This window comes from Phoxinus phoxinus (genome assembly GCF_949152265.1).
Source record: "Phoxinus phoxinus genome assembly, chromosome: 13".
Classification (NCBI taxonomy): Eukaryota; Metazoa; Chordata; class Actinopteri; order Cypriniformes; family Leuciscidae; genus Phoxinus; species Phoxinus phoxinus.
The window spans coordinates 14,968,641-14,995,113 of NC_136888.1; the positions used below are offsets into that span (position 1 = coordinate 14,968,641).

General features: G+C 35.4%; 1 protein-coding gene across 3 annotated transcripts in view; it reads left to right on the forward strand.

Annotated features, from left to right (window-relative positions):
• syne3 (spectrin repeat containing, nuclear envelope family member 3) overlaps positions 1–26,001 on the forward strand; it is a 26,533-nt gene extending 532 nt beyond the window's left edge. The window contains exons 2-18 of one of the 3 annotated variants that reach the window (XM_079633443.1): positions 942–1,095; positions 2,345–2,517; positions 3,654–3,963; positions 5,615–5,770; positions 7,261–7,605; positions 8,499–8,635; positions 9,031–9,205; positions 10,787–10,969; positions 12,139–12,282; positions 12,583–12,717; positions 13,994–14,155; positions 14,651–14,823; positions 15,247–15,808; positions 16,528–16,686; positions 18,394–18,567; positions 18,931–18,972; positions 23,668–26,001. In XM_079633443.1, the coding sequence (XP_079489569.1) occupies positions 942–1,095; positions 2,345–2,517; positions 3,654–3,963; positions 5,615–5,770; positions 7,261–7,605; positions 8,499–8,635; positions 9,031–9,205; positions 10,787–10,969; positions 12,139–12,282; positions 12,583–12,717; positions 13,994–14,155; positions 14,651–14,823; positions 15,247–15,808; positions 16,528–16,686; positions 18,394–18,567; positions 18,931–18,972; positions 23,668–23,859 (3,376 nt within the window). In that variant the 3' untranslated portion in view covers positions 23,860–26,001. Of the gene's footprint in view, positions 1–936; positions 1,096–2,344; positions 2,518–3,653; positions 3,964–5,614; positions 5,771–7,260; positions 7,606–8,498; positions 8,636–9,030; positions 9,206–10,786; positions 10,970–12,138; positions 12,283–12,582; positions 12,718–13,993; positions 14,156–14,650; positions 14,824–15,246; positions 15,809–16,527; positions 16,687–18,393; positions 18,568–18,930; positions 18,973–23,667 lie in introns of all 3 variants that reach the window. The other 2 variants (XM_079633444.1, XM_079633445.1) reach the window with 2 other exon arrangements.
• The last annotated feature ends 472 nt before the right edge of the window (positions 26,002–26,473 follow it).

Here is a 26,473-nt window from a genome sequence, read left to right on the forward strand (position 1 = left end):
TATATATATATATATATATATATATATATATATATATATATATATATATATATATTCTATACATGCCCAATATGTTTAAATATTTTTTATGTGTATTTTTTGTTCATGTTCCCACTGCATAACCTCCAAGACCCCTAATGGTTGAAAACCAAGGCACTAGGGGATTACAGTGTGCTCCAAATGTATTGTTTGTGTATTTTCATATGAAAAGGGTTATGGGAATGCCAGAGAAGGGAATGCTGTGGGAGATATGACTCACACAGGAAAGTGGCTTGTAATCCTTTTTAGGGCGCCCTCTGTAAAGAAGAAAAAAGAAGACATCTGGCTTTGCTTTTAGTTCAGTCTTCTTGTTTTGAAAGAACATCTGTAGCCACAAGGAACTGTGTTTTGTGCTCCCAAAGAAAAGTTATGCGACATTGCTGGGTTTGGCGGGAACATTGTGCTGTAGGGTGGAGTGGTTAAGTTAAGTGGCTTATTGTATGACACCCAAAAGGTGTTTGGTACAAACCAGCTGCCAGGGGTGATTCATGAACTATCACCATTTGTGAGCAAAGCAAACCCGCCACATTCCTATAATTACTACGGTTTGTTTGTTCTATAAATTTATAGAGGATCTCCTTCCAACAGTAAGATCCTGCCACAATCGTTACTCTTACTTGATTTTATTTTTTGATAGATGTTTTATTGCAGTGTTATTTACAATGCATTTTAGCAGAAATTATGGTTACGATTTTAGATTTTTTTGTTGTTGAGAAATTCCTTAAGGTGTACTGTAAGTATTTTATATATATATTTATTTGACAGACCCTTTTATTCAAAGTGACTTAGTTGGTCTAAGTATACAGTTTTCTAGGAATCAAATCAATGACTTGATTCACTTAAAGGGTGAAGACATGCATATGTATATATAATATGATCCCTATGTTTTTGCATTAGGTCAGCTTTAACCTAATGACCCAGCAAGAGCAGCATGAGTTCAGGGAATGTTTGGAGGAAGCCATGTCCTGGATGCAGGCCGTCCAGGAGAGGCTTAAACAAAATGATAACACCCAAGGGCCCAGATCAGCGCTGGAGGTCAGGCTCCGAGAGACAGAGGTGAGACCTCCCTTGACCTTTAACCTATAGAGAATGGTAGTACTAAAATAGAACCATTTCAGTTTCTCAAATGTGCCTCATGTTTGCTAAAGAAGCTATTGTGATCATTTCACATTACAGCTGCAAATAAAATGATACAGCTGAATTTTTTTTTACATTTTAAAGATAAATTCATTAATATGGTGCACTTTAAGTCCCCCGAATCTGCTGTTAAAAATAAATAATCCACCCGCCAACCGCCCAAATCTACGATATTCTCTGATTTCGATCTGCATCTGATCATCACATTACAATTATTCAAATTCTCAGTGTTAAGCATGATAATATGGTAAAATATCACACTGATAGGCTGCTTTAAAAATTACAGTTATTAAAAATAAAAGTTATTCTCTTGGCAAAATTGCATTTCCTTAATAGCCTAAACAGAGGCTCCCGTCAAACTTAAATTGTCAATGTTTCATGGCATCACTGTTGGAAAACACTCTTATCAGAGTTTTTTACTTTTATAAAGGACATTTTACCCTAATTTTATTAAATGTATGCTCCATCTTTCATTTCAAATTGAAACAGCGCAACTTTGTTACCGTCAGTATATTATTATCAACTAATAGGCTATCAATCGCCACTTACATTAAATGAAATAAAATCACAATCATCCTCGCGGTTTCGGTGATTCACAGTTATTTTTCTTTATTTTTATTTTATATTGAAAACTGAATATTTATATTTATATTGATAATTTGTCCGGTTGGGCAAGTACAATTCTCTTTCACTTGTCCCTTTAAAAAAAACACACGTGTCCCGGACAAGCGTTAATGTCGAGCACTGATATGTTTTCCTTGATTGGTTTCCCTGAAGAGAATTACGTTGTTGAAAACTAAAGTAAAATAGTGACGCACGTTCATTGCGTTTTACCGTGATTAGAGATACGTGTCTTTATTAAACTCAACACATTATAATAATGTATCTGTCATCACACCCAATTGTATCGTTATGTTTTTATTACTTTTAGATATTTTATATATTAGTATTTTATTTTAGATATTTTACATAGATTACAACAAATAACATTTTGTCAGAACCTCTGTTATTTTGTTGTTTATTCAGAATTGTGGGAGAATCATGATCTCTATTTTAAACAAAATCATAGTTCTCAATTTCTCATTGTCTCTATTTCACAGAGATAAATTGTATATAAATCTCATCGGTTTAAATGTTCCATTAAGCATGACTTTTCTTTGTTTTAAAGAAAATCCATAGCTCAGAGCCCGAAGGCCATGTGAAGATGGACAGAGTGATTGTGGCTTCTGAAGCTCTGCTTCGAAATGGAGATGAAGAAATGAAGAATCAGACTCATTCGAAACTCAAAGATCTGAAAGCGCTCTGGGAGGAGACGTTAACCTACATCATTCACTGTCACAGGTACAGATTTTGTCCATAGGTTTACCAATCATATTAACAATGTATCACCAAGCATATTCACTTGTACTTAAATGATACTTAAAAGTGTCTTCCTATCCACTTTATTTTTCAATACGGAAGTAAGATGTTGTCTGTGAATGTGTGAGACTTTCGATTTATTGGCTGCTATAGGGAAATAACGAGAAAAATATAGTGCAGTAAACTGTAAAACTGTTTTCGCTACAAACCAGCATGTTTATAATTAAGGACACTACATTAAAATAATAGCCTATGGTAAGAAATACCAGTTTGCAATATCAATATAATTTGTACAGCTAAAAATAACTGGAAGCAAATGATACCGGAAGCGAGACAGAATTTGCCATTACAAATGGCTGCGCCCGCTCTTACCTGAAAATTAAGGTGGATATTAAAAAAGTATTTGTGTATGGTGACATTTGCGATATGACTTTTGCCAGACAATTTTACTACAGCAATTGGGGGACTTGGCCGTTTATGGTGGATCTTTTTGGTTCTTTTACCTCAGATGTTGGGATTTTTACGTTTGCATGATTTTCAATCAGAACCTTATTTACCATTAATTTTTACACAAATGATTATGCTCCATCAATTTTCGATTAGAATATATTTTTTCTGTTGTCATGAAATTTGAGACCATGGATTAAAAAAAATGTCTGTGTATATATATATATATATATATATATATATATATATATATATATATACATACACACTGATCGGTAATAAAAGAATCCTGAAAAAATAAATTGTCCACAACTGCTTTCAACATTGATAATAATAATGAATGCATATAAGAACGATTTCTGAAGGATCATGTGACACTGAAGACTGGATGCTGAAAATTCAGCTGTTTATCACAGCAATAAATTATATTTTAAAATATATTCAAATGGAAAACAGTTCTATTAAATTGTCATAATATTTAACAACATTACTGTTTTTTTTGTAATTTTTTTATCAAATAAATGCAGCCTTGTTGAGCAAAAAATCTATATAGGAAATCTTTATATTTATTCATTTTGCTGTCATTATAGAATAATATTTGACCACTGAATGCCATGATTGATCAATCAGAAGTATTTATTTCTCTCATATTTTTTGTTCCTGTCTGATAGTCGTATCGAGTGGGTGTGGCTGCACTGGAGTGAATACCTAATGGCCCATGAGGAGTTTGGGATGTGGGTGGAGAGGATGCACAGGGCTCTGGAGCCCCTGCTTGAGATGCAGCTGGGTCTCCAAGAGAAGCTGTGGCAGGTGGATCATCTGCAGGTCCTTCACAGTGACATCCAAGCCCAGGCTCAGTTTCTGGAGAGGCTCCTGGATGAGGCTGCAGGCCTGTTCAACCGGACCGAGGACCCCAGTGTAAATGAGCAGGTTCAGCAAGGTCTTCAAGACGCCTACAACCACATTCGAGACCGAGCACAGGTAAACCTTCATCTGTCCAGATCAATAATTAAAATTCAAGAGTTTAGTTATTACTGACAACCAGAACAAATGTGTTTAATCATTTCAGAATGTTTTAAGGCAATTAATGTAATGCAATTTGTTCTACAATAAAATTATGCATTTCAAGGATTTGAAAACCTTTGAAGCTGCATTTATATTGTTAATGTTTCATAAGGTTGTTCAGCATGTTAAATAAGTTAAAATGTCTTTTACACCCACTTTTGAAGGTCATTTAAAAGATCTAGTTTCAAGATACTTTGTTCTTCAGTTCTCCACTGCTGTCACTGACTGGTTGTAACTTGTTTTGATCTTCTTAGCAGTGTTGTGCAAGCTACTTCCAAACTGTAATACATTATAGATTATTTGTTACTGTTATTTAAAAGTAATTATTTACCTTACAATATTACTGTTTTAGATTTGTAATGTGTTACATTACTCCTGTATTACTTTTGAGTTACTTTCACCACAAAACTAGTTGAGGATAAATTCTTTAAAATTGGGAAATTCCAGTGTTATGGACATGACATTTGCAGTAAAACCTTGAAATATAAATGATCAGAAACTGCATTTAATACCAATATATTGAAACGTCTGTTTATATATCCATAGGCTAGGCTACTTCCTTAATAAAGGAGTCCAGACATTAGAAAAATATCAATCTACACATGCGTTTTATATTTAATATTCAAGGGAAATAGACATGCATTCATGCGTGACACAAAACAATCTTTTAACTTTTAGGTGGCAAAATATTATTTAGTAATTCTGTGAAATACACTGCGCAAATCAAAAGTAATACTACCCACCGGATGAAGAAGGGTTGGCTCTCCAGGCACAGAACATAAAATATTCATTTTATTTTATTTTTTGTGTTCGCATTTATGAGGAAAAAACAATGTTACGGACGTGACCGTTCTCCGTTACGGACGTGACCGCTCTGAAAGCGGCACTAAGAGACTGCTTTAAAGCTAGCACAGAGACCTCAAACAGAAAGCACAAAGCCTTTCTTTAAAGTGAATTTCTTGTATCTTAATTTTAATCAATATTTCATCAACCAATTGCCTGGATTTAATAAATAAGAAGCAAATATACCAGACAATAGATAATCAGGACACGGAGGCGCCGGCGCCTGAACTGCTGCTCGTCTCATAAATGAACCGAAACTCCGCGTATAAGGTAGCCTACTTGCCTGAAAAATATATCTATTGAAAGCTTGAAATGTTTACTTTTAAACAGAACAATTCAAAATGAAAGAAAACAGACTGCTCTCAGCTTATGTAATCCGTATGAAATGTGCATTTCTCTCTGGCGCATTCACATGTTTTCATTCGTTAATGTCTTGCTGTTTTTTTGTTGTTGAACAATTAAAACTAAAAGTGTGTTGTAACGCAAGTGTTACTGAACATGTACCGAGTAAAATATTGCTGAAAATTGATTAGTAATGCCTCGCACTACTGCGTTACAGCAAAAAGTAATATGTTACTGTAATCCATTACTTTTATAACGCGTTACTTCCAACGCTGTTTATTGCTGTTACCTGCAGAATTAATAGTTTATAAAATTGAAAATAATACTGTTGTGTCACACATATGACTTTGTCCTTTAATAGAAATGCATTACTTATTTACAGGAAAGGTTGGCATTGACAAAGAAAATAGTTGAGGAGCACCAGCAATACCAAAGTTGCTTTCATAAATTCCAAACCTGGCTGATGTCTAAAAGAGAAGAAGTCAGCCATTTCAGTGACATGGAGGATACGACACAGAATAGGCTGAAAGCCCTGCAGGTACACTGACCTACTTATTAGGGGGAGGGGAGGTCAGAATGATCAACTGGGAAAATCATCCCTGTTTTGGAAGCCAAGCTAAGTCATTCCAGTTTAGCCGAGTACTTGCTAATTTGCATCCTCATTCTCATTTCGGGCTACTGTATTAAAGGGGGCATGTGAAAAATCATATTACTTTGTCTAAAACTATGTAAAATCTAGTACTATGTAAACATGCAGAACCTTAGTTAAGTAAAACATGTATTGCAACCATAGATGCAAAAGTGACGAATAAACATTTATAATAATAGTGAATAAACACCCTTTCTGTGTTGAGGAACTTGAAGGAATAATGAGGAAGTACTACTATTTCCTAACACCCAAAGACAATTATACTGTCCTATAATATAAATGGTCTCAACAAAATTAATAAAACTATGAGCTGACGGCTCAGAAATTCCTTTCTGAGCTGTTCACATCCTTGGACTTATTCTTTGTTTCCATAGCAACGCTCACCATGCCAAAATGGATTCTTGACTTTTTTGTTGTTGACAGGAAGATACTTCATCATTACATTCATTCATTTATTCTCTCTTGAAATATTGAAGAACTAAAAAAGTCAAGTATAAAAAAAATTTGTCAAGGTATCCCCCTGACTGCCTCTATCCTGTGCAGCTTCTTTCTTTGCCACAGTCATGTTGGGCTTGCTCCCTGGGGGATTAAGGAGTGATTTTCTGTAAAGCTGCTTTGAAACAATATGTATTTTGAAAATTGCTATACAAATAAACTTGACCTGACTTTCACTGTTGAAGCTGCTGCCATTTTGCATATTTGTGTATATGATGGCAGTTAGAGTTTGACAGATGTGAACAGTGTCAACTGATGTTGGGCAAAAATACAATGATAAAAAAAAAAGACTAAGTGTAGTTATTAATAGTTATAATAGTATAACTATAGTATTTATAGTGGTTATAACAAAACAAGTAACAATTATTAATATTAATTGTAGATTATACAGTGTTATTTTCATATTATTTATTGTTTTATTTATTCATATTTTGAATTAGCTTTATTTTTAGATTTCATTTTAAATTTAATTTATGTTTTTAGTAATTTTGTTATGTGCTTTTGTCATTATTATCTTTATTATTATATAATTATTTTAGTTTTAGTAATTCAGTTAGTTGCCAAGGTAGCATTTCTAATTTTCTTTTAAGTTGTTCATCTAAAATGTGTTTTATTTTGTCAACTTTATTTCAATTAGCGCAAATTATTTTAATAGATTTAGTTGTAGCTTTGTTTAACAATAACAACAATGATGATATATGGAGTTAATCATTGTATATTCTATCTGCAATATTTCTTAATTAATGGTCTGTGTACACATCGAGATAGTCATCTTTGGCTATTGATCACATTCCACTTCGTATGCCATGTTAAGAAGGCCTTGTTGCAAATATATTGTGAAGAATATGTACAATTAATCATAACTAATTCGTTATTCCCCCCAGGAGCTGAATGCTAGTATAGCCCAAGAAGAACTCACTCTCCAGCACATTGAAAGGCTGTCTGAGGGGGTGAAGGCCAACACGTCTCCAGCAGGTGCAGAGAAGATCACAAAAGAGATGGAGGAGTTGAGGCTGGTCTGGCAGAGGTTACGCCAAATGCTGGTGGAGATTCAAGAAGAGCTCCAGAGCTCACTGGACTCTGAGAGCGAGTATTCAAACCGCTGTAAGGAGCTGTGGGCGGACCTGGGGAAGATCAGATCCCTGGTCCAGAACTTCAGCAGTGAGCTGGAGAGCAGGGATGGAGAGAGGACTGAGGAACACTTGGTAGCTCAATGGAAGGCGCACACGGTTAGCATTCTGTTCAATTCTCTCACCACTCCCAAATACTTGTAATGCCTTCTTGTAGGAGACAGATGAAGACTCAACATATTTTTGTGACCGCTCATGACACTTACAGTGATTTAGGGAATGCCTTGCGTAAATTCCTATTGGGGGTGTGACAGTAATTTGAATTGTAATAAATCAAATTCTACAAGTAGTTTTTGGAAGAGCTCAAATGATGAACACACAAGGGTGAAATGTTGTGACGCTTTGTATTCAGTATTTCAGTGCAAACATCTTGCGTCTTTTTCAGTTACTGCATAGGGCTAAATTCGACTCATTAGACATTGAGATGATTAATTACGTTTTCTGATTTAAACTGCACAAAAACAGTGTCAGAAGTTGTATGTTCAATGCATTTTTCAAAATCTGATCTAACTGATTTACATTGATTCAGAAATATATATATATTTTTCATTATTACGTGACATTTATTTTGAAATTATATATATCTGTGATCTGTTTGTCCAGGGTGCATTGCCCTGCCTCTGGCCTTAGAAACTGAGATAGGCTCCAGCCCAATGACCCATAGATATCTATGTATAGATATTAGTACCCATATGCCATTTGCATTACAATGAAACTTTTACTGAAAACACCCAATCAATTGTAGATGATTATAATGGCATTTGAAATCTGATGTTTTTATTTCAGTTTGACAAAGTTATTAATTGGACCAAGTTTGCTGTTAGCAGTGGGGAAAAACCAACAGGGATGAAATTTTTTTTTTTAGATCAATGAAAGCTGTCTGGACCCCATGTAGAGAAATTCTGTATTAATGGCCTGTTTGAATGAGCTCCCTTCAAACTCATGATGTGTGTATTAATTTAATTGATTAGTTCTCTACATCCACATTTCAGAGGGTGCGCAACAAGCTCACCGCAGAGGAGCCCGGGGTGGAACAGCTAAAATCCCGGTTGAAAGAGCTATTCCGATTCCCACAAGATTCTAAAAACCTGTCTGATGAGGTGCTAGCAGTGGTAAAAGAGTACCAGGGGTGAGCAGCAACCACACACACACACACCCAAAGAGCCTCTGGCAAAGGAGGAATGAGGCTAGGAGAAATACTTTGATGGATATTTTATTAATCATTAGCTATTGATACTGACGTTGGTAAACATTCCATCATGCAGACACAACAGGAGGCTCGTCACATTCCCATTGTGTTACTGTCAATGGGATGTCACTCACACAGGTCTAGTCAACCGTAAACAATGTGTATCCAGCAATAAAAGAGTGCGAATGTAAGCACTTCAAACAATTAGTGCATTACACACAGGGTTTACTGCATTTATTTATGCATTTGTTTTGTGGCAGCCATCTGTTGAAAGCCCTATGAGCTCATACTGTAAAGGACTACTCAGTAGAGTTGTTTTGTGTTTCCTGTGACAGTGTGAAAGGCAGATCTTTCAGGCTGTCCTCTGAAAGCGAGACGAGACTCCGGCAGATACTGCAGGACCCTCTGCATGGCTTCAGTCAGTGGAGTCAGGGGGTTTCTCAGGTACTGGAGGCTTCCGCCGAGGTGACGGAATTCTCCCATATCGCTCTGCTCGTGCAGAATATAGAGGTAAATTATTTAAAGCCACAGTTTTCTTGAAAAAGCGTGTGAGCGTGTGGTGTAAAAATGTGTCCGTCCAGATACACTACTGTTCAAATGTTTGGGGTCAATAAGAGGGTTTTTTTCTTGAGAAATTAATCCTTTTATTCAGCAAGGATCTATTCAATTGGTTAAAAAAGAGTAAACATTTATAATGTTATAAAAGATTTCTTTAAAAGAAATGCTGTTCTATTCATAAAAAAAAAACTGAAACAAATAATCACAGTTTACTCAAAAATATAAAGCAGCACAACGGTTTCAACATTGATAATAATTAGAAATGTGTGCTTGAGCACCGAATTAGCATATTAGAATGAATTCTGAAGGATCATGTGACACTGAAAACTGGAGTAATGATGCTGAAAATTTAGCTTTGCCATCACGGCAATATATTACATTTTAAAGTATATAAAAATAGAAAAGGTGTTTACCTTTTTTTATATAATTTTGTATTTAGTTTTTTAAAAAATGCAGCCTTGGTGAGCGTAAGAGACTTATTTTAAAACAATCTTACTGACCACAAACACGGGACAGTATACTGTAGGTCTGAAGCAATTTTTTGGGTTACACTTTATTTTAAGGTGACTTAGTTACATTGTACTTATTCAAATAATAACTGAGTACTGAGTAATATTAATGAACTACTTAATAATATAGAGTTTGGTTTAGGGTTAGTTACTTGTAATTATGCATAATTGACTGTTATTATTGGAGTAAGAATGTTACTACGTCACCATAAAATAAAATGTTACCAGTTTTTGAAAATAATTAAGAATCGTACCAAAATAATTCAATAGTGATCTGACTTTCAGGTTGCATCATGCATTGCATCATTTAGTAAAGAATTGTGTGAATCAAATCATTCAGAGCAAATATTAACCCCAGTACTCAACAAAAAACTTTCATTCTAGTCTGACCCCTTCCAAAAATGTTGAATTAATTAATTAAAATTAAATGCATATTCAACAAAAAATATAATGTTTTTTAATTTGCAATAATAGCTGGAAACTATATTGTTATGTAACTTGATTGCTATTAATTCATAAACACGCTTGCTCGGATATTATCGCTTATGGCGCAAAATGCTTAATAATTTATTTATATTTTTAGCCCATTCTAAATGGTGTTTTTAGGGTTATCTTGCGTAATTCTTGCAATTTAGACAAAACCATTTATGTTAGTCAGCTAAATAACATTATTGTGTGATGCTGTGGTTTGAATCTCTCTCATATTGGGGTTTTGTTGAGTCTTAAACACCTCATGCAGAGATTTAAGCTGTATTGAAGATCAGACTCTTTTTCTTTTCTTTTTTACTGAATGTTGCAATGTTTTCCAATTCAGTACTTTTGGCACCTGATTTACACTTTGTTTTGAGAACATAAAGGTTACAAATGCAGTTTATGCTACAATCTGTTGTGGATATGATCATATTATTTTGAAGCATTTGCAGTGATTTTTGCCTTCATCTTGGCACCTTAATTCAGTGTTGATGCTTTGTTCTCTTTGAAGTTATTGAGTGTGCTCTTTCTTCTTTTGTTTTGTTCTTTGTAGAAGTTACTTAAAAACAGCGTGCAGCTCCAGGAGCGCTTGAGTTTGCTCCAGGTGAAGAGTGATCTGCTCAGCTCTGTTTTTGGCCAAGAGAAAGCTGTTGATCTGTTGGAAGAGCTCAGCGGGGATATGAGGAAGAGAGAGTTACTCCACAGCCAGCTCCAACAGCGCAAGAACCGCCTGCAGGTACACCAACAGCCAGAGCTCAAAATGTTATTGCTGTATACAGACTGTAAAAGCCTGAGCTACATCAACAGTCTTTACCCCCGCCATTAGCCATAACACGCATAGTCTTACATAACAGAAAATATGGTCAAAGTCACAGCTTATCATATCTGGCTGAAAAAACAAGAAGCCGTGTGTGTTTTAATACATGTATACAGGCAGATAAAGTTGTAAAAATAACAACCTATTCTTAATTTTTTGATAAAGTTATCTACCTTTAAATTAAAATAATTTTTTATTGGTATTTTATCAATGTCTACAGCAATTAAGAACAATTGTGGTATTGAATACAAACATAGATCAAATTAAAAAGATTAAAAAACTGCAAAAAACACTATGGAGGAAAATATGATAAAGTACAAACAAATGTCTAATATTTATATCTGCATATATATATATACAGTACTGAGCAAAAGTTAGTATTCTCACAAAAAAAATTTTTTTTGTGTGAGAATAAAATAAGCCAGTTATTTATATATTTTGCTGCTGTATGTCGGTACAAAATATCAGTTTACATTTACAAATATTCCATGGAAAATAATTTGATTCAATTAATATTCCAAATCTTTATTTTCTTTTTTTATTAAAATATTATGATATTATTATATATGTGACCCTGGACCACAAAACCAGTCTTATGAGACTAAGATTTAAGATATGATATGATAGGATAGGATAGGATATGACAATATTTGGCCGAGATACAACTATTTGAAAATCTGGAATCTGAGGGTGCAAAAAATATAAATATTGAGAAAATCGGCTTTAAAGTTTTCCTTTTTTGTTCGCGATTGTGCTGCATATTTACGGTAGGAAATTTACAAAATATCTTCCTGGATGATAATGATATTAATCTTTACTTAATATCCTAATGATTCTTGGCATAAAAGAAAAATCGATAATTTTGACCCATACAGTGTATTGTTGGCTATTGCCACAAATATACCTGTGCGACTTATGACTGGTTTTGTGGTCCAGGGTCATATATATATATATATATATATATATATATATTATATTATATTATATTATATCTGCATCCTTTTTGACATGAAGCACCATTTTCAGATTTCTTTCAGTGGGTGCATATAAATTATATAATGTATATGTTATCCTATGTACGCCCTCAGGGTTTGATATCAAAGACGAAGGACTTTTCCAATGCCTATGACTCCATACATAAAAAACTGACCTTCATAAAGGATCGGTTTGTCAAGACGGATGAACTTCAACCTGACATTCTAGCCAAGAAGAGCCAGGCCGATCAACTCCGGGTGAGCAGCAGAGAAAACAGAAGCGTATAGCTGTTTCAGACTTCAAAAATTTCTTTTTAAACAGCTGTTTTGGTTTTAATCTCTGCATGTGGTAAGCTGTAGACGTACAGTGACTTTTGATTAGATCGTCTTTCAGGCACACACTAAAAGAGTCATGTGAATAATTTAAAGAGCTAGGAGTTATGTCACGCTGAGCTCAATGTGTTTGCGCTGGTTGATCAGAGTGGCTTGTCCAGGTGGGAGCGGGAAAGACTCGCTAGTGGCAGACTGAATGTAAAATGAGTGTGCATCTATCTGCAGGTCATTAGAAAGGACTTGGAAGATTGTGAAGCCCATATCATAGCTCTGGAGACGCTGGTGTCATCCAACCCTGCAAACAGGACAAAGTTTGAGCGCCTGTATGCCGACTGGAAATTGCTTTATAAGGCAGTTCGGGTAAGATCCGTTCTGCTTGAGGTTTTTTGGTTTTCTTCCCATATTGTTTATTTTTTTCTTTTCTTTTTTCTTTTGTGGAACACAAAATGAGATAATTTGAAGTGTATGTGTACTGATCTTTTCTGTACAACAAAAGCAGACTACAGTGAAGTAGTTCATGCTATATTACAATTTATCGGAAGCCATACGCTACACTAGCTTTGTGCGGAGTATTTGTAAGCGGAGAATTGAGTGGAAATGGAGTTGTGAATTATTATTTTATTTTTTTTGGTTGCCTAGAGCTCTTTTTTGAAATCAGACTGTCTCTTTCTTTCTATTGCTTTGCTCCAAACTCCAATACATTAACCAGCAAAATAAATCCAATGATACACTCCTTTTGAAATGCTTTTGAAATAAGTCTCTTATGCTCACGGATGCGGCATTTATTTGATCAAAAATACAGTAAAAAACAGTGATATTGTGAAATATTATTACAATTTATAATAAGTATTTTCTATTTGAATTCTTTTAAAATGTCATGTATTACTGTGATGTCAAAGCTGAATGAACAGCATTCAAATTTTTTTTGGGGGGGGGGAATTTACATAAATATGTCTATAGATCGTCTCAGACTGCAATCTATTGAATATTATATCATATTTTATCATATTATCATACTCCAACATCGCACTCGTAACTGTACAGAAATTTTATGAACACAATTTATCTTGTTACATCATGTCCCCAGACATCCGTAATGCAAAACAAAACCTGTAGATACAATTTTACAGCTACTGTGGCAAATTTAGCTATGAAGTTATGAATACGCATAAGCTCAAATGAGATTTTAGAGCTGTTGCAAAAGAAAGATTTTCATAAGAGTAAATTAATGTTCTTCCTTGGTGAACTTTTCCTTTTATTCCTCAAGTTCTTTTTGCATCGTTAATTGATAGAAATATATAATTCTGAATAATGAGAGGAGGATACATACATATATTTTTACTAACCACTTCAAAAATGCCCAACTTCACAAGTAATTCTGATTTAACACTGAAGATCTGTGGAAACCGCTGAGATCACACCCCGGTTTCCACACCTCCTGCTGTGTGTTGATCATGATGGTGATGAAGAAGATGACTATGAAGGCCTTGATCAAACCTCCTTACTTCAGTTTTAATGTGCACTTGTGGCCTGAAGAATTTTTTTTTATTGCACTAAAATCCTCCTCAAGTCTGTTTCAGCTTCATAATGCAATGTATGTGTGTATTCCCATATATATGTGTTGTTGTTCCTACAGATGAAGGTGACTGAAAGTGAGGAGAACATTGCGAAACATGAGAGTTTACATGAAAATATTCTGAATTTGGAGAAGTGGTTGATGATCATGAGACAGAAGCTGGAGTCGTTTCGTGGATCCGATGGGGAATGGAGCATTGATAACCGCCAGCATGAGGCTGAGGTACGCCTATGAGCTACACTTTAGCTTACTACAGTTAATTTTGCTTTTATTAAGAAGATTAGATGAAATAAACATGACAAAGCTTCTGAATTTAAATCTATAATGGTATTACTATTATTGTTTTATTTTATTAAAAATAGAAAAGTCATGGATATTGGTTTAAAAAATAAAGTGGACTTCCTGAATATTATAATGCAGTCATTTGCAATAATTAAACATTTGTTGTCAGCTATTTTCATTATCACTTTATGTCAGTTAATTGTTATATGAATATATCATGGTATTGTTTTGTAAAAGATAACATTCTACAGTTTAATCTATAAATGTATTTAACCCGTTCATAAACGTATTTAACAAGATTCAAATACTTGATGTATTACTATTACAAGTCACTTGAGTCATGACACAAAAGCACACAATGTGCAGGAAATGAGCACATGAATGTTTGGCTGTGCACGCATGACTCAATCTTGTGTAACTGTTGTTGTCCTCTAGAGGGCGCTTGGAGAGTTTCCAGAGAAGGAACTTCAGCTTCATCAGACGGAGGCTCAGGGTCAGACCGTGCTGGCCAAAACCTCGGAGGAAGGAAAAGTTCACATCGTTCAAGACCTTAAACGCCTTCGAGAGTCCTGGACGTCCCTCCACACGCTTAGTCTCAATCTTTACAGGTTAGGAGGAGTAATGCTTGCAGGGTGTTGATGGCATTAAATGGACAGAAACTATGACTCAAGAAGCATAATTATGATACAATTTTGTCAGACCTGTTTAAAAACATAAGTGCATATTTCACATTCTGTTTTAATTGCAACCAGTTCACCTACCCATGTTAATCTCAATTATTGTTGATTGCTATGTGAATCAGTTGTGCGTTTACTAGTCGGGAGATCTAGAATGTAGCTTTTCCCATTGAACCTTTTGTTTTATAGGTGATATGTGTAATTTTTCATTGTTAAAATACTCCAAATTAAACATTCTGGCTGATTAATTGCCAACATGGTCAATATATTTCTCTTTATCACTACTGAATATAAAATTAAATTAAAAAGGGAATTTTTGACAACATATTTATTACTTTCACCGTCACTTATTAGGCTTCTAAATGGACATGCTGCCACAGGCGACCACGATTCCCTATCACAGAAAACTGAGTTCCTGCTGGACAGGGCAGACGGGCATCACCAGGACACAGCTTCAGACTTTGAAGTGGGAATTGCCACAGGTGACAAAGGACTGGAATGGCATCAGAGATTCCTGCACAGATCAGAATCAACAGATCACCCAGAGCCGGAGAGGAACATTGAAGCAAATCCGGATCGAATTCAAATTGTGGTCTCTAAGGGCATCGCAAGACCTGGACGTTCAGAGGTCAGGAGAAGAGAGAGTTACCGAGACCAGTCCATGGATGATGAGGTGGATACAGTCATGGAAGAGGGCCGTACTGTGAACAGGAAGCAGGAAGTCGCTTACGGAAATGACTTGCTTAGCAGCGGTGGTCGGACTGGTGTATGGGTCGATGAACACAGTTCTGGGATTGAAGACCTGGATATACAAGGCAAATACGGCTTTTCTGATGATGCACAAACATGGATGCGGCCGTCACAGATCCCACCTGATGAGACCAGTGCTGCTTATGGCTCAACTGATGACGATCAGGTTAGGATGATTAAAATATGATTCTTGTCATTTCTTCTGTCCCCATTAGGGCTAGCATTTAATCAAAAACGTGCAATATATTTGTAGCGATTTTTGCATGCATTTATACTGGGACATGTACACTTTAGTTCAAAAGTTTGGGGTCAGTAAATACAATTTTTAAAATTAGTATTTATTTAAGTTTATTTCATTAAGTATTAGTATTTAAAAGAGTATTAAAAGTTGAAAATAGTCATTTGTAGTAATGTTTTCACTGTATTTTTGACTGAATAAATGCAGCTTTTGTGAGCATAAGAGACTTCTTTCAAATACATGAACCAAATCATACTGACTCCAAACTTCTGAATGGTACAGTAAATTAAAATTATTTTTTCCTCTTGTTAATGTAGTAGTAAAAAAAACCATGTGGAAAACATGCGTTAATTATTTTAAATTGGGGTAAAAAGTTTTTTTTTAATGTAATTTACTTCATCAAACATTGTGAGCCATACCCTGGCACCAGTGGCTGTTTGGTCAAAATGTTACTTTGAAGGTGGAAAAAGCCTTCTAATTATTTCAGAGCAAATGCATTAAAAGAGATATATCATCAAAAGACCTAAGAATATATCATGATAATTTTTAGGCTAGATGACTCAGCCCTAAAGCCACCATTAAGCATGCGATACCTAGGCTATAATAATAAACGGACAGAGGGATGTCTCTTTCTATTTCTCCTGTAGATGGGCTCTCAGGGGCCCCAGCGTCATGCTGATCTGGAGGCCCAGAGGAGGGAGTTTGAAGCGTGGCTTCACAAGGAAAATGACAAACTCACAGGAATTCTGAACAACCAAAGATCCCTGAGCGCTAAAGAACTGAGGATAAGACAGAATACACTTAAGGTTGGTGGTGTTTGTTACATTTTTCTGCTTTCTTTTTATCTGTTTTTGATTAAAGTTTCATGAAGAGACCAAAATATCAAAAAGTGTTAGAGTAAAAAACAATCTTTGATAGCTTTGATGTCTTATTCAACAAAGCGCAGTGTGATATTTTACTTTGGTCACAGAATAAGCTGGATAATTTTCTATATGTGAAGCTACATGTTTATGAGAGTCTGGTGTGTAGTGTAGTGTAGTGTAGTGTTATGTACATTTCCATCAGTGCGAATGTAGTTGCAGATCTGTGAAGCTTTAAAAGGCTTGTGCTCAGTTGTTTCCCCAGGCTTGGAAAAATTCTAACTTCACAAATACCTGGAAGCTGTCATATCTGATGACATTTGAGCTGACAGCCACTGTGCCACATTGACTTTTTTTTTGTTCAGTCACAGCTTCACAGCTCAGATTTGGAAAAGCTCTTGAACGACAAGTCATAGGTGGTCTTCCTGTTGAATAATACCATGAAACAACATCAAACATCTTTTGCAGATTGTGCTATGCGAAGAAGCCACATTGAGATTGTTTTCAATGATTTAAATCTCCCCTACAGCTGACAAAGTGCCCAGATGCTTCAATGCTAAGATCTGACTTTGTTAAACCGCTTCCTCCTCCATTAGTTACTGTTTGCTAATGCAGACACAGAACGTCTTATAGGAATAACTCTGACATTTTCAGGATAATGTGCTCATAAAGTGATTGGATGTTATTCCTATGTGGGCTGAAATTAATTGACACATTGCAACGAATTTTATCAGCCATTTTGTCTATAAACAAGTTGTTAAATTACTCTGCAATGTGATTAAAACATTAATTAAATTAACATTTTTAAATTAGTTTATCTTAGACTTAGAGCAAATGTTGATGTTCTTATATTAATGTTCTGCATTTGGGAATGAGGGGTGAGAGTTCTTTGGGTACCTTTTCCTTCTCACTTGTTTCATTCTTATTAAGTGCCCCAATAATAATATTTTACAGATATTACTGTAAAATTTCATATGCACAGGATTTCCATGTACACTGCCGTTCAAATGTTTTGGTGTCAGTGAGAAAATAATACTTTTATTCCACAAGGATCCATTAAATTGAAAAGTAAAGAAGTAAAGACTTCATTGTTTCAAAATAATTCTATTTAAAGTAAATGCTGTTCTGTTTAACTTTCTATTTATCAAAAGAAACAACTAAAATGTATGACAAAAATATTAAGCTGCACAACTGGTTTCAATATTGATAATAATAAATGTTTCTTGAGCAGCAAATCAGCATATTAGAATGATTTCTGAAGGATCATGTGACACTGAAGACTGTAGTAATGATGCTTGTCAACACAGGAATAAATTGCATTTTAAATATACTAAACTGCAATTAAGTTTTACTTTTCTTTTGTTTCCCTTTTTTTTGTATAAATAAAAGCCGCTATAAGAGAATTATAAAACTTTTTTTTTTTTTTTTTTACGAACTGACCCCAAACTTTTAACTGGTGTACTAAACTAAAAAAAACTTGTTTGATTATAGATGGCAAGTTGCTAAAGCATAATTGGTTGGTAAACATTTTTTAAACAAAGGGTCAATTTTGGATTTGAAGTAATTGGATGATGATCCAATTACGAGCACAAATCTTTAACAACCACACCCACACAAAGCCCTACTAGTAACTCTGTCTTGATATCTGTATAGGGTTTACGTGCCGGTGTAGCCTGGGGTCAGAGTCTGTTCACGAAACTGATGTCTGGTCAGCAGAGTAAGTCAGCGGAGGTGGACATAGAGCTAGAAGAGCTGCGTTATCGCTGGATGTTATACAAATCCAAACTTCAAGAGGCTGGCGACCTCAGAGGTCTGCTCAAACACAAGGTACAAAGAAAAATATATTTTCCATTTATATTAAATTATATTCATTTATTTGTCAAATCAAAATATAATATAATTCATATTCAACTTTTCCATAAGAACCTATGTCTACCTTTTTTTCTTTACATTCATTAATTTTTTTTGCTTGTGCCATGAATGAATGTTTTAACCTGAAGCCATCATTTTGAAAAATGGTGAACAAAATTGTTATATGATGAATACCAGGAAATAGTCATATATCATCTACTACATGATTTCTCCATTAACCAATGAAGATATTGGTGTAGTATCATGTGTCCACCAGTAGGGGGCAGCAGCTTGTAGCCAGGTCTAACTAAATAAAGCAAATGTTTCTGTTTGTTTCAGGGTGTCAGTGGACAAGAACAGGAGCTTGTCCGAACTGGAAAGGTAGGTTTTATTCATTAAACATACGTCTTGATGCTGTGAGTGGGCTTGTGTTTAAAGTGGGTTTCAAAAATCTCTCTGATATGACAGTGAAGTATGTTTGAACTCTTTGACAAGAAAGTATTTCCTTTTAAGGGTTAGAACAAAATTGAATGCAGTGTTTATTGACAGAACTGGGGCTGGTGAAGTTTGTTTCTGCAGTGCAATGTCACTGTGTTACGGTGTCATGTGATTTATAGCTGCAAATTGATTTAATGTAATATATTGGAGGGTATATGGATTTTTATTTGCACTTTGTATTAAACCTCGGCCTCATAGGCTATTAGAAATTGTTCTTTAACTCAGATCTGGCTCCATTCTTGTGTGGAACACCCATATTTTATGACCAAATCAATTTGATGGACAAAAAATATATATTTTTCAAGTGCTTTTAAAAAAAAATATTGCAGCTCATTTAGCAGTTCAAATCAACTTATATATATATATTGCATTTCACTCTGAAATATGTCACATTACGGAAGTAAAATGGGATGTGAATGCCGTTTCATGTTGACTTAAAAAGTTTGTAAGCACTCTGAAGTGAAGTGGGACACTGTTCAGCTGAATTAGTAGGAGGTCTTTGAAATAGTGGCACATGAATAGCATTTTGAAAGCCTGAACCAAAGCACTGTCTTAGCCCCCAAAGACAAATGCTATTTTTTGGCTCCGTGGGCCGCTTAGAAACATCAAGGCAGTTGCTCCACTGCATCTCTCTGGGGAGTGATTTTTCAAATTTATCGTGTTCACACCTTTTTTAGCAGCTCTTTTCCCACTCTCTGGCCATCTGTTCATGAGCGGTCATGTCTTCTTGAGAAGAGACGCAGGTGCCCTGCTGACTGCATATGAAAGGCTCTGATAGGCCTGCTTTATTTACATAAGCAGATATTAGTGGATGGAGATAGAAATGTTGTTTTGCACATGCAGCATTATCTTCCAATTATCAAGGCTATTCACAGATGTTTTGGTAGAACTAGTTCTGCAAAATATGCACACAACAAAAAAACTTTTTTCAATCGTTATCAAATGGGGCATCCAAACATAATGCCAATTAATTTGGAGGGTTTTGTTTGTTTGTTGTTTGTTTGATGTTGTTTAGTCACAGTGCATAAATCAATTTGGCTTATTGATTTATGTATTTTTATTTAAATATTTTCTATAAATTAAATGTATATTTGTATTGATTAAACTTTATATTTATTATATACTGTATTTGTTTTAAATGTATATGTATATATATATATTTATTTATTTATTATATACTGTATTTGTTTTAAATATATATATATACTGTATATATACCGGTACACATTTATAAAAGTGCTTTTTACAATGCATATTGATCACCATGTCTTTAAGATTTCCTTTTAAGCAGTATTATATGTATATAATATGAGTTATGTATGTCCAATTAGTTGACTAATCTTTCAAGCAGCAACCAATCATCTATTTAATTTGACAAATATGTGGTTGTGTGAACACACCCCTACTGTAATTGACCGTTCGCAAAGACCCGCCCCCTTTAGTTACTGTTGCTATGTCCGACAAGCTAAACCGCTCTCACGCCACACCATGTTCTCACGCAGTGAAAAATACATCGTGGAGCAGAGAGGACACTTTTGATATTAAACAAAGTCTCACCTTTCAAATTTGGTCATTTAAAAAAAAAAGAAATTTAAACAAGAAATACTGTTTTGTGGCTCTTTAATGTGGCTCTTTGATGTAGAGCCTCAGTTAAAGCTGCTTGTGAACCGATCATCTCTTCCTTCTAGTTCATTTATAGCATCAAATAAACATGAATGAACATAAGAAGGAATGTTGTTTTAACCACGGAAAGGCGTCTGTACACTCCGTTTTTCAAGTTCAAATCCTCCAATGTTAATCTACTAACTCTCCTGACTGCTTTGTCGGACAAAATGGCGGATGGCGAAGTATGATTGGTCAGATCACCTGTCAATCAAGCTCCCTGCGAAGGGTCAATTGTGTTTTTTAGCATCTGCTATGTCTCCTACTTTTAACCAACCATTCCAGCACATATTTTTCTCTTGGCTCTATTTTGCCATTGCAAACGTGTTTAAAGCTACACTGTATTTTTTTAAGTTGATTCTTAGCAAAAAAAACACTTTGTTCTTTCAAAATTATATGTGCTCATTAATGTATAATTACTTCTACCAACTAATCAAGTATTCTCGTAAAGTGTAGAAACTACCAATTATAATACATATGATACGAGCGAGTCGTTCGAATGGCGGAAACCATGTTGCGCCTCCATCTTGAAAATACATTAGCCAGAGAGGGACACACCTGGAAATTCAAGCTTTGCCTTTCACGTTTTTACACTCAGTGGCACCATGATGAATGCGAGGGGGAGATTACTCGCGACTGCCGGATAATACAGCCACCGTAGGAGTTAAAACGCCTTCGGAATGGGAGGGGCTAGAAAGTAATAGTCAGTTGGTATTCATATACAATTTCACCGCTAGATGGGAGAAAATCCTACACAATGTAGCTTTAAAGCTGCTCATTAATGTATCATAAGACCACACAAGTAAATGTTGCTCACCTGAACCTCGGCGTCTGACTCTGTCGTCGTGGAACCCGCCATCACCTTCTGCTGTCATTATCATGCAGGGTAAATACACACTCTGATTGTCTCCGTCACTGAACACATACAGTCTAAGATGACACTTCAGTTGTCTGTGAGGTAATCTTTCTGCCACTAATTACAGGCTCCTCACATAGAATATATAGTTATTTGTTGTGATAAAGTATATTTTCCTATTGTATAATTATCAAGCCAGAACGATATGATGATTGGATGATGTGTATCTGTAAGGACATTACGCCAGGCCTGACCACTGCTGTAATTACCTTCCAGTGTAATTACATTTTCCTCAATAAAGGGCTAACAAGAGAGAAAAAGAGTGGAAAGAGATTTCTGCTTTTCATCCACCCACATTTCCTCCTCCTCACTTCCTCATACTTCTGCACTCTCTCTCAAACACAAAGTAAAAGTTTCCATGTTCCTCAGCTTTGCTACAGAGGCGTTAAATAGAAAGGGTCGTATTAAGTTCAGATATCTCACAGTCCGGCGCTCCGAGCGATGGCGGGTGTTGAGCTGCTGTAGGTGGATATTCTCTCCCACAATTCCACAGGAGCTGTGGAACTTCCCTGTGCATTTTATCAGGTGCACATTTGTCTGTGTGAATTAAAAACTAAAAAATTTTTTTTTTTTTGCCATCCAGTGAGTCATCTAGGCAAAAAGCTCCAATCATTGTGAAGTTTTTATCAGACGTATATTGAATGAGAGCTGTCAAGTCACAAGCCAAGATCTATCTTTTTATCAAAGAGTTTTCTTTTTTGTAATCCGACGACTTTGAGGAATTATATGAGATTTATGAGGGATTTTTTCTGCCCTTTCATCATCCACCAGGAGAAAAGTATAAGTAAAATTGAAATTTATTGTTGAGGATAACCCCTTGAGATGAAACATCTAGTTTTCGAGGGGGTCCTCGAAGTCCAATAGCTTATAAGAGCAATAGTACTTTTTTATGTGCTGGCTATTTATAATAACTTCTAAAACTCAGAGAAGTATCTCTACACTCAGAATTTGAGCTGCTCTTGTGTACACATTTCTGTAATAAACCGCAGTAGTAGTGAGTCACCTACCTACCGTGGCAATATTTTTAGGTATCATAAGGCACCAAAGACTACATACAGTATACCAGTGTTCTGAGATGTGCGCTTGGGACTGCATATCTGCATTGGCTGGACCAAACAGAAATATACCATTTTTTAATGCAATTGGAGGATAAGAAACAATATAGAACAGTTAATGTCGTATTGTATTGCTGGTTTGTTATACATGTTATTTAAATGCAAGTTCGGCCATCAGGTTTTGAAATTTCAGTTTTTCCCTATTCAAGTAAATGGGTGTTGGCCTTGCATGTCCAAAAGCAATAAATATATAGTTTTAAAGTAACGTTTAAAAAATCCTTCTTAAGTAATGCAATCCTAGAATGCACTGCAACAGGTGAAGGTTTTGTATAAGAAGGGAAAAAGTTTTTTTTTTTTTTTCTCAAAACTGAAAAGCATCAGTAGAAAATTCTAGCATGTAATAAAAAAAAAAGTGTTATGTATTTTTTTGTATCGTGCATTTTTCATGAGAGCAGTGATGATTCCCAAACTTTTTTTGTCAGTGAGCCCCTTTTGTCCTATAATATTTTCTTTAAGTACCCCCGAGATTAAAAATATTTCAATAATTTAACATGTTCTTTGATGTCGGTTAAAGTTCACATGACATGTAGGTAAACAAAATACTTAAAAATATTTTAAACATTTCCCTTTTGTAGTGTTTTAGTTTGATTTTAATTTTATTTGTATGATTTAACTAATTAAGCTTTTAATCAATCACTCATTTGAAATCAGTCACTTACCAAAATGTGTCACAGGTCAGGATGTTGCCTTGTGTAATTCACACTGACTGCAAGTCATTCATTTTCAATGAGAGTTAGCGATTTGCTACAGCAAAGTAACTACAGTGAAACTAGTGTGCTAAACAGTTGGACACTGTAGTCATTTGAACGCACCTGTAGAAACTCACTAGGTTTTGTGATCTAGCTTTCCGGCATGTAACAGCATCTGTTGATGTGTGTTTTGCAGACGGACAGCAGTCTCGGATTCTTGTACCGTGTGTGTCGCGTGGCTCTTCCTCTCCAGCTCCTGCTGTTGGCTCTTCTGCTGCTGGCCTTCCTGCTGCCCATGATGGACGAGGGCACCAGCTGTTCACTGTCCAACAACTTCGCCCGCTCCTTCAACATCATGCTCCGCTACGACGGACCTCCGCCCACTTAAGCGTCGACAATCCAAAGCAGCTTTTTTTAAATGCGCCAATCTGCTCTTGTGTTTATGTAACAAATACTTATATTTTTATCAATGTTCTGTTAACGTTTTACGTCATTTTTATTTTTAGTTCTCAGCCGCTCCACCATACACCCACAAGTGAACGCAGCAGATCAGAAACTGTGTTTGTGTGCGAGCGAGTGAAAGTGTGAGTGGGTGTATGGCATAGATGCTCACAACCTGCTCAACATGATTCAAGCTGTTCATTTCTCTACAAGCTTTAGAGAAACCAATACAGCCTTTACAAAGAGCAAAACTCCCTTAAAGACATCTACTCAGGAGCCATTGCAAATTCCTTGCGTTTTTTATGTCCGTTGTATGTTATTGCTAGTTTCTAAATGTTAAAGGGATAGCTTGCACACACAAAAAAAGAAAATTCTGTCATCATTTACTCACCCTCATGTCCAAAGGTCTTTGACTTCCTTTCTTTTGGGAGATATTTTTGAGACTTTTTTCTTGTCAATGCAATTAAAGTCAATAGGGTCCAATCATTTTGTTTTGGACCCCATTGGCGTTCATTAAATGGATAAAAACAGTTCTTCAAAATATCTTATTTTGAAAACGTGAGGGTGAGTAAATGATGGCAGAATTTTCATTTTTGGGTGAACTATACCTGTACATAATTTTACTGTGGTATGTCGTATATTTAAACCGAATTGTGCATGTTTTTATTCATACGTCTTGTTCTGTTTGCTATTTTACTCAGGCCACTCAGAAACTTAACTGTGTAGGATTTAACTTATCACTGTGTTGCGGGTATCGATTCTGATGTCGTTGAGTGTCATAGATAAGACTACCATGTAAATATTTCAAAACTAAGCTCAGTTTTAAATGTTCTTCATATATTGGTGAGCTTTAGTAGAGGAAATGGTCAAAATCAACACAGACATTCCTCTATCACTCCAAAGCAAAGGTGCTATGCTCATGCGTTCATATAATAGACAGTTTTCCTTTCAACGGTTTTTGGAAATTGAGATTGCAAAATCACATTGTTGGACTTGACTGAGTTTTGGCATTGGCTTGCCTCTGTTGTTATAGTGTGTTTTTCTGGCATAGATAATGCAGTAAAAATAGCTCTGTTTGGGGAGAATGGCCTTTTTTGAACACAATTTTGGAACTCTGACCTTCTTGGTCTTTTTTTTATTTTTATTTTATTTTGCAAGCAGTGTCTCAGAAGGGCCCTAAACCATCAGAAGTTAAGTTCAGTTATTCTTTTTTAAGACGGCTTCTTTAAGGTCATGGTTTGATGAAAGGAATGCCTTGATTTATTTATTTTTGGTCCAGAGCTAAGGCTTCTTCGTCTTTCAAAGCTGGCTTTTTGCAGTGTGAGACACATTATTTAGAGGCTAATTGCATGGCTTTTCAACTTTAAGTAGTATTACACAAACACACTGAACCGCTTTTATCCTGTAGCAAAATGCCATTTTAAAATCATACTCAGACCTCTCTGCATATCTCTGCTATGCTAAAACTGTAATATCCGTTAATATGTGATGCACTATGTAATGTTAAATGCACTAATAGGAGTGTGCATAGTCTAAAAGAGACTTAACATAAAATATGCTGCATTTTCTAAAAAGAAACCGTAATATTGAAGCTCAGCACTTCAATTTATTGCACTGCTTTATTCGTATTTAATCTCGCTTTATGCCAATGCAAGCCCTTTAATGATGTATACAGGTTTCATCAATGATACTGTGCGATTCATTAGGCTGCAAATGCTAAACTGTACAAAATTTGGTTAAATGGTTCAACTGTGTTTCAAGATCATTAAACGTATGCTAATAGAGCTAGTTTACAGCACTGTGTGCATGGAAGAATTTTCTCATTGGAGAAATACTGGAAATTATTTTCAAAGACAGCTAACAAAATTGGAAGCATGCAGAAATGACAACCTTTAGACTTCAAATGCATGAAGGGTTGTAAGACAATGTATTAACAAAATACAAGTTAAACATTTATTTTATTACTATATTTTGAATGAAACTCGTATAATGTATCTTTAAACTGATAAATGTATAAAGTTTGAAAAAAAAAACTGTAAGCAGTATTTTTGTATTTTACTCCAGGCAATAAACATGCAGTGCATTTTCAGTGCTGTTTGTGTCTCTTTTGTTGCTATGGACTTGAGATTGAATAGATAAATGTGTGACTCAATATCAAGACTCCCATTCAGAAAGTCAGTGATCCTCTTTTAGCAGGAAACGTATCTATTTGCCTGCATTCGGCATTAAACCGAAGCTGAACTGGTCTGACGAGATGTGCCATGATGACGAAACAAAACCAGCCTGCAGGTGTGACTAAACATCACGCAATAGCGCACAGCTAGGCCTTCTCCGGCTATATAGCGGCCATGTAAGGTCCTGAGGTCAGCCTAAGGTTACTTGATTATCTATGTATGATTTGATTTGCTTCAAAGCTATATTAAGGTTTTACATTTTGTACTAGAAAAGCTATGGTTACGGAAATGCGCATTTGAGTGTTTATTTGCATGAATTTCTGTGTTGCCTAAGTAACCATGTGTGTGGTGCTCTATTCCATTTACATTTAATTTAGGTCACCAGCT